General features: G+C 39.8%; 1 protein-coding gene across 2 annotated transcripts in view; it reads left to right on the top strand.

Moving 5' to 3' along the window:
* The first annotated feature begins 873 nt into the window (after positions 1-873).
* USP50 (ubiquitin specific peptidase 50) overlaps positions 874-9,266 on the top strand; it is a 40,394-nt gene continuing 32,001 nt past the window's right edge. The window contains exons 1-5 of one of the 2 annotated variants that reach the window (XM_040492675.1): positions 874-1,110; positions 3,125-3,314; positions 3,561-3,756; positions 5,381-5,587; positions 6,843-6,985. In XM_040492675.1, coding sequence (XP_040348609.1) covers positions 3,229-3,314; positions 3,561-3,756; positions 5,381-5,587; positions 6,843-6,985 — 632 coding nt within the window. In that variant the 5' untranslated portion in view covers positions 874-1,110; positions 3,125-3,228. Of the gene's footprint in view, positions 1,111-3,119; positions 3,315-3,560; positions 3,757-5,380; positions 5,588-6,842; positions 6,986-9,266 lie in introns of both variants that reach the window. The other variant, XM_040492674.1, reaches the window with a different exon arrangement.

Raw genomic sequence — 9,266 nt, 5'->3', positions numbered from 1 at the left:
AAGGGTTTCTTAAGAATGGCTCTCTATGAAGACAATGGGTTGAGAGCTTGGAAGATTGTGAGCTTTGCTGCCCCTCAGTTTATAAATCCTTCTATGATGAACACTTTATATTTGCCCTGGGTGGCCTTAGTGGGGTGTATATGTATGTCTGCACCCTCTTTGGACTGTAGTTGGTGACCACAAAAAGAAAGACTCCAGTCTATCCCAATGCTATCCATTTTTAGAAGCAGCAAAGTCCAACTGCCTCCCTTCCCAGGGTGAGAAATATTCCCTTGGGATCTAGGAGTGATGTGATCCCTGGGAATGGGGATGGGCACCAAAAGGAGGCAGAGTTGCCATAATGGACTCTATGGAGGTAAATCTTCTGTGTATGTGTATAAGATAGATCATATATATATATCTTATATATGATCTATCTTAGATCATATATATATCTTACATATATCTAAGATCTATATATGATCTATCATATATATGATCTATCTTATATATATATAAGATATATATTACATACACACACACGAGATAATATATAAGATATATGATATATATTACACACACACACATCTTCTCTGTATGTGTATAAGATAGATCATACATATATATAATATATGTTGATCTATCTTATACATATATATGATGTATCTTATATATATTACACACACACACACGCACAAGAGGTAATATATAAGATATATATTACACACACACACACAAAAGAGAAACTGAGTGATGGGGGAATAGAGCTTATATGTTCAGTTCATTCTCTGAAATCTAATGTTTTTAAAGTTTTTAAGCAGCTGAGTAACAGTATCTCATGGCAACATGCTAGAATCCTGAGGGTGAATGGAAATGATTATGATGTATGGAAAATCTAAGTTGGAATGTACCTGAAGTACAGATAAAAATCAGTTTGCATCTACTGAAAAGGGAGGGAAACATACAAATTGTTTATTACAAACAAAAAGAGCTAAAGTAACAGGCTCAGAGAAATGAAGTTAAAAGGATTAGATGTAGTCCCTGAATAGAAGTGAAAGTCCAACGTAGATGCACTAAAATGGCTTCAGAGCGGCCCTGCCCTGCAGATGACTTCAGTATCTACTATGTCCTGTGAGCCACTATCTACGATAGCTTTCTCGATAAGTTCATTTGGGGGGCGGGGCATGTCAAAGGAGTCGGGGATACATGCCACCTTTGGAAGGGTTCCCCCAGGCTTGACCCAGTGGAGGGCCCACAAAAGGAAGGGAAGATGTTGTTTAATATCTAGGCAATAGATATTCCTAAAGAGGGACCGTCCAGGGCCTCCGATGACCCCAGTCAATAAACATGAAATGAACATCATGTAATAGTGAACACTTTTCTAACTGGCAGAATTGTAAATGGAGGTACTGAGGTGAGGTAACTGTCTCATGGAGACCCAATTTTAGATACTGTACACGGGAAGAAAAATCATAAAGGACAAAGATGCTGGGCTGCCGTGAGCAATAATCAAATTACAAAAGGAAGCTTGTGTGGAGAGAGGAGGACTCCCTGGGAACCTGTTCTCTCCTCTGTGCTGGGCTGTCTGTGCACATGAATTCTCGAATTCTATACACTTACTGTTAGGAACAGCCTACATCAGTCACTTGTTCAAAAATATTTTTAGGTTGCCATTTATTAACTATGCAATCTGTGCCATGTGCCTCACATCATTTAATCTAATCCTCCCAACAACCCTACATGGTAGCATTGATCCTATTTTATAGATGAGACACAGATATAAGTGTCCCACATTGTGTAACTAGAAACTGGCAGAGTCAGGACTTAAACTAAGATCTGTTCTTTACAAAGCCTATGCTCTTTCTCTCTCTGTGTATATGTGTGTGTATATGAATATACACACACATACATATTATACACACATATATGTGCTCTTAATGTTGATATCTTTAGTATGTGTATATGCTCTCAATATGTACATATGCCATATATATGTATGTGTACACATACACTCTCTTAATATATGATATATAAATCCAAATAACTCAGGTAGGTAGGTATGTAGATAGGTATTCCTTCTCTCCACATACCACTGCACATACTTATATCATAGGCAAATGACTAAACCACTTAAATGTGATATTTCCTCTGTAAAACAGGATTTAAAAACAGGGCACACCTGGGGGTGCCTGGGTGGCTCGGTTGAGCATCTGACCTCGGCTCAGGTCATGATCTCCTGGCTGGTGAGTTTGAGCCCCGCATCGGGCTCTGTGCTGACAGCTCAGAGCCTGGAGCCTGCTTCAGATTCTGTGTCTCCCTCTTGCTCTGCCCCTCCCCTGCTCGTGCCCTGTCTCTCTCTCAAAAATAAATAAACATTAAAAAAAATTTTTTTGGGGGCGCCTGGGTGGCGCAGTCGGTTAAGTGTCCGACTTCAGCCAGGTCACGATCTCGCGGTCCGTGAGTTCGAGCCCCGCGTCAGGCTCTGGGCTGACGGCTCAGAGCCTGGAGCCTGTTTCCGATTCTGTTGTCTCCCTCTCTCTCTGCCCCTCCCCCGTTCATGCTCTCACTCTCTCTGTCCCAAAAATAAATAAACGTTGAAAAAAAAAATTTTTTTTAAAAAAAAATTTTTTTTAAATAAGTATACCTACCCCATAGAAAGGATTAAATGGGAAAATGCATATTAACAACTGGCGCGGCTCAATACATGATAGCTATTGTTTTTATTAACTACTATCTATTGCCATTATTGTTACTACAAATCATTAAATTATTTGGCCCAGAGAGGAAAAAAAAAAAAAAAAAAAAAAAGAAATACTTTGGTATTCAGAGTGAAAGTGCAGTTTTAGCCAAGCAATTCTAGGTCTCTGAAAGGCCGTTATTTCTGTCCTCTTGATCTGGTTTCAGGAAGAATCTTCTACCTCCCTTTATTTGGCTGCAGGCACTGTTCAGAGTTCCAGAATAAGTAATGCAATTTTAGACCTTGAGTTTGAGTACTTCTTTTCTGGGTAGGGAATGTATTTGACAGAAGTCTCATTGAGGACTCTTCTTTGTATCATGAGCTTGAGAGTGATTTGTTGTCACTTTCACATATTTTATACCCTCAAAATGCTCTCATTTCTCTCTGCATGGCCCCAACACAGCGCAGAGTGCACAGATCACTATGACAGCTCTCCAGTCAAGGAGGTGGAGGAGAACCAGCCCCATTCCCAGGGAGTGACAGGCCTGCGGAACTTGGGCAACACGTGTTACATGAACGCCATTCTCCAGTGTCTCTGCAGCATTTCACCGCTGGTGGAATACTTTCTCTCAGGAAAGTACATTACTGCTCTTCAAAAGTAAGCCATTTGCGTTCTCTGCCGCCCAGCCCCCGCCCCCTGCTTCCCCAAGGGGAGGTGAGGGAGGGAGCCCTCTGAAGTCCCTAATGAGGGCTAAACAAGTCAGTAGAGGCCACAGAGCCCCAGAGACCGGAAGTTCAACCAAGAACAGAGCTTTGTTTTCAGTCTGATGCCACGTATGCTTGAGTTTTTAGGTGCTTTCCTTTCATTAAATCAGCCAGAAATATTCTCCTTCCTTCTTCCAAGGGATTGCAGTGAGGTTGCCACTGCGTTTGCCTACGTGATGACAGATATGTGGCTTGGAGACTCAGAATGCGTCTCGCCAGAAATATTTCGGTCAGCTTTTGGCAACCTCTACCCAGCATTCATGAAAAAAACGCAACAAGATGCCCAGGAATTCTTGATTTATGTACTGAATGAGCTTCATGAGTCTCTGAAAAAGGTAAGTGACATCAATGGACTTGAAATAAGGTAGACCTCAGCTCTATGGGCTACTTTCATTTTTCATTCTTTCATTTCTTCTGTCAATATTGCCCACTCTGTGTTGAGCACAGGTGCTGGGGGATGTGTAGGGGGACGTTCAAGTTAGTGTTTGAATTGGTCTGTATTTACCAAACTTAGTGAATCATCAGAATCACCTGGGAAGAGTTTTACACCACAGATTCTAAGACCCTCACTCCAGCGTTATTGAATTAAAACTTCTCGGGCTGTCCTTTAGTAAAGCTCACTTGGTGTTTCCAGTGATCAGCAGGTGCGGGAAACGCTAATCGGTTCCCTTTGCAAATAACATCTGCACGGACTAGTTTTCTAAAGTGAAAATTGCATTTTTATACAACTATAGTCCTCATGAGGTATAACATATAGAGCTTTACAACTTAAAGTACGTGTTCTTGGTAACTACAAACCCAAGAAAATGTTAAGCTCGGAATTAAAAGATCTAAATACTGCTGTTTCATCTTCATGCCAAGCATTCCAAACCAGAGTTATTTACTGGATCAGGACATACATTTAATAAAACATGAGATCGCCAGTAACGAAGGGTTTTGCCCTTATCTGTGAGACCCACTGCCTTCAGCCTTGATCTGAGACGCATACTCCACAAAGATAGGTCCTTGGTTTTATGCAGTGTCCTTGTGCCGGCGTTAGCTTACTTCAAAGTTAATATCCTTAACATTAAAGAAATACTTAATATCAGAGATCACAAACTATAGCCATTAATCACTCTCATCTGCAATCCTCAGTTCCTTTTTTCATTTTTTCTAATAAGATATACCTGGCGGCACTTTTTTTTTTTTTTTTTGACAGAGGGGAGGGTGGTGGTCAGTGAAATCACTTAGGTCCTCATCTGCAGCCAATCTGAAATAAATAGCATTCTCGTTCCCGAGCCCAAAGTTGGAATTAGGGACATTAAATTACCATCAGGTAGAAGACCTTGGCAGCAGGGCGTAATAAAAGCAGCAAGGCAACGGAGAGCAGCGCGCGCAGCTCCGAAGTAAAGCTGGCCGTGGAGTCAATGCATCTTCCAAAGGTATATTCTACTGAGGCCCTAAAACTGCTAACAAGTCAGGCTGTGCTCCCAGAAATGCTACTTCTCAGTATGAGCTAGATTCAAATTGGGCTGTAAGGTTAGTTAAATCAGGCTGCCATAATCTGAAGGGGCTGGAGAAGAGGTCAATTTCTTTATTTTACCTTTATATCAGTTTGCATGACTGAAAGCTAGTTCGCAAGCTTCCTTACCCTCTTCCCAAGAAGTACTGTCCCCCAGACCCTGTCTCATACTTTTGTAGGCTGTCAGCTTCTGGGGCACGGCCATGTGTCTTACCAGGGGTAGGGAGTCATCATTGCTAGGTGTCATTTATGAGGAAAATAACTGAATTATCAGATATCACACCTAATAGATACTCTTAAGAAGAGCTTACTCTATTGTCGGAATCCAAAACTAAGTGGTTTTTGGTAGCAATGTATCATTGTGATAGAAAAAAATCAAGTCATTGTATTAAAAACTTTTTTTTTTTTTTTTCAAATAACCAGTAGTTGATTCAGGGCTAATTTGTTCCTTGACTCAGTGCCATCAAAAATCATATGAAAAAGGATCTATTCCAAGGTGCTGCAGGAAGACAATTGCCAATGAGGTCTCCATCATCACCCAGCTGTTTGAAGGGCAGCTCAACTATAGCATCATGTGTTTGAAGTGTGAGAACTGCACCTACAAGAATGAAGTCTTCACCATTCTTTGCCTCCCCATTCCATCCGATTACGAGTGCTCTCTTCAGGTAGGTGTGGTTCCTCCTGGATCCCACTTCTCAGGGCTGTTGCCTACATTTTCTATTATGATGGGGGCTGCTTTGTAAGTTAAAACAAATTGGAAGCCCATGATGACAACATTTGATAGGAAAGTGACATACAGCCAAAAGTTAGCATGAATTCAGTTGTATTTCCCAATGTACTCAATAAAACAGCCTCGTTGTGAAATTGGAATGACAGGTAGGGTTTATTCATTCTGCTGAGATGGCTTGGTGCATATAGGGAATTCATACATTCTTGCAAAAATTTTGTGACCCTTCCTCACCCTCGAGGTCTGTAGATCCAGGTTGGTAACTATATATAGAAGATTCTGACTTGGTTTTGAATTCTTGTGTTTGGACGGAAGCTGTGTGGCATATGTTGGAAAGATAGAATGGAATATAGTGCCTTAGTTTACCTTTTGAATTTTCTTCACCATAATACCAAAAATTAATCTGTAAACGGTAGGGGGAAGGATAGTGATAGAAAGCAGGGGACAGCTAGAAGGCAGGGACGAATACATTCCCTTGCAGAAAAATACACATTTATTTTTTTTTCTACCTAAATTATGAAAGCACATTTATTGCTAAAAGTTTTCACATACCAAATTGGAGAACAGAATCCTACCACTTATTTAGAACTGGGCTTTGTTCTCAGATCAAACTGCTAAAGATTACTGGAAACAGATCTTGAAGACTCTAAATGAGGTGCTGGCAAGTCTGCTGAAAAGAGAATCTGCTCATCTTTCTCTTTAGGTTAATGGTTTGCAGACCAGGGGTGCCGGTTCCATTGAGGGTGGCCCTGGTGGGCATGGGATCTAATTCGGGGTGTTCTGTGGTCTTTATTATCCAAAACAGTGGGCAGTGTAATTTTTCAGTCTCCAGATCACTTTTGTGATGAGATGAATCACATAAAACAGCTGCCTGACTTGCTTAGTGGAATTTGCACAGTCAGTATTATTCTGTTATAAACCAGAAAGGTTAAAATGCAGATCCAGAGATTGGAAGTGAGATGGGCACTTGGATCCATTTCAGTAACTAAGCAAGAAAGAAGCATCTCCTTTGTCGGGTAGATTTTGCACCTATCCAGGCAGCAGCTTGAGACACTGGTACCTCCTGGATATGTTGACTTTGAGGAAAGTGCTGAGGATTACATTTCTACAACTCTTGCAAAGTCCTTCTGAAAACAGAGAGCCTGGCTGCGGTCCATCCAGTTTGGTTACCCAGTGCTTTTTTTCCTCAACAGGACTGTCTCCAGTGTTTTTTTCAACAAGATACACTGACCTGGCATAACCAAATCCACTGTTCGTTCTGTGAAACCAAGCAAGAAACAGCAGTGAGGGCCAGTATTTCCAAAGCACCAAAAGTAATTATCTTTCACTTAAAAAGGTATGGATTTTGACATTTTGTGAACAGATTTTTTTTAAAGGCTTTATGGAGACAGAATTGACAACCATGCAATATAACCATTTAAAGTGTGTGATTCAGTGCTATCCAGTATATTACATTACAAACTTTTAAAAATTTGTGATAAAATATATGTAACATAAAATCTGCCATTTTAACCTTTTTTATTGAACTCTAACCTGCAGTGTTAGATTAGTTTCAGGTGTACCATATAAGGATTCAGCAATTCTATATGTTGGTCAGTGCTCATCACGATAAGTATTTCTGATCCCCTTGACCCATTGCACCCATCCCTCCATCAACTTCCTCTCTGGTAACAGCTGGTTCTCTGTATTTGAGTCTGATGTGGGTTTTTTTTGTCTCTTTTTCTTTGTTGGTTTTGTTCCTTAAATTCTACACGGAGGGAAATCATAGGGTATTTGTTTTTCTCTGACTTACTTCATTTAGCATCATCCCCTCTAGATCCATCCGTGTTGTTGCAGATGGCAAGATTTTGTTCCTTTTTATGGTTGAGTAATAATCCTTGTAGATATATACAACTTCTTGATCCATTCATCTATTGATGGACACTTGGATTGCTTCCATATCTTAGCTATTATAAATAATGCTGCAATAAATATAGGGGTGTGTGTATCTTTTTCAAATTAATGTTTTTGTATTCTTTGGGTAAATACCCAATAGTGAAATTATTGGACCATATGGTAATTCTATTTTTAATTTTTTGAATTTTTGAATTTTAAGGTTTCTTAAATTTTTTTTAATTTAAAATTTTAAATTAAAATTTAATTTTGAGAATTAAAAATTCTATCTTTAATTTTTTTCCACAGTGTTTATGCCAGTTTGCCTTCTGACCAACACTGTACGAGGGTTCCTTCTTGTCCACATCCTTGCCAACACTGGTTTCTTATCTTTTTGATTTTAGTTATTCTGACAGGTGTGAGGTGCTATCTCCTTGTGGTTTTGATATATATCTTCTTTGGAGAGATGTAGGTCCTCTGCCCATTTTTAATTGGATTATTGGTTTTTGTTTGTTTTGTCTTTAAGTAAATTCTACCCCCAGTGTGGGGCTTGAGCTCACGACTCTGAGATCAAGAGTCGCATGTTCCACTGACTGAGCCAGCCAGGCTCAGTTTTTTCTTATTTGTTTTTTGGTGTTGAGTTATCCATTCTTTATATATTTTGGATACTAAGCCCTTATTGGACATATTACCTATACAAATATCTTCTCCCATTCAGTAGATTGGCTTTTTGTTTTGTTTTCAAAGCCAGATATTATGGTGACTCTTTACAGTGCAGGTCCCTGTGTCCAGGGTGCCTGCTGTGGGGTCTGCTCCTCTGCCTACATGCATGTGGTGTCTCTCCCCTGTGTGGTTAGTTTCCTGGAAAGTTTGGTTCCCCACTGGGACTCTGCCCCTCTTACCCTTTTCCATGTGGCCTCCTCTCTATGATTAACTGTGGAAAGTCTATAATGCCAGGCTTCGGGTCATTTTCTGACTTAGTTGCTCCAATGGGACCAGGGAACGAAGTGAGCTTCAGATCCTCCTATTCTATTTTCCTAGCAGTCTTGGCATTTTAATGTTTGTAGTGGTCGCCTTATAGTTTTGTAGTTAGAAGGCTAACGTGGGTCTTAGAAGGCTAAAATCAAACTGTCTGTAAGGCTGCATTCCTTTCTGAGAGGTGCGAAAGAAGAATCTTAGTGCCTTCTCCCTCCAGCTGATCCAAGTGAGACTCAAGCTAAACTTTTTTTTTTTTTTTTTTTTAAGCAAGAATTCAGCCCAGGTGACTTTCTATACTTGTTACCACATTACATCAGGAGGCACATCATCAAAGTTTGGCCCACTGTTGGTGACGTTATGTTTGATCTTTAGATACAGTAGTGACTATAATATCCCACCATTTAAAGGTATAGTTTCCCTCTGTAATTAGCATAACTCTGGACTCCTGGATATTTTTAAACTCCATGTGCTTAATATCATTACTATCATCATTCTTCTTGATGTTTAAATTTTTCAAAATTGACCAGTGGGTAAACCCAGCAGAGGAAGAGAAATAATAAAGATCAGAGCAGAAATAAACAATAAAGAATCTTAAAAAACTGTAGAGCAGATCAATGAAACCAAGAGTTGGTTTTTTGAAAAAATAAACAAAATTGATAAACCTCTAGCCAGGCTTCTCAAAAGGAAAAGAGAGATGACCCAAATAGATAACATCACGAATGAAAATGGAATTATTACAACCAATCCCTCAGAAATACAAGCAATTA

Source organism: Herpailurus yagouaroundi, unplaced genomic scaffold, assembly GCF_014898765.1.
Source record: "Herpailurus yagouaroundi ecotype Mexico unplaced genomic scaffold, PumYag 184, whole genome shotgun sequence".
Lineage (NCBI taxonomy): Eukaryota > Metazoa > Chordata > Mammalia > Carnivora > Felidae > Herpailurus > Herpailurus yagouaroundi.
Note: the sequence above shows the minus strand (reverse complement) of the source record. Positions and strands in the feature narration are given on the sequence as shown.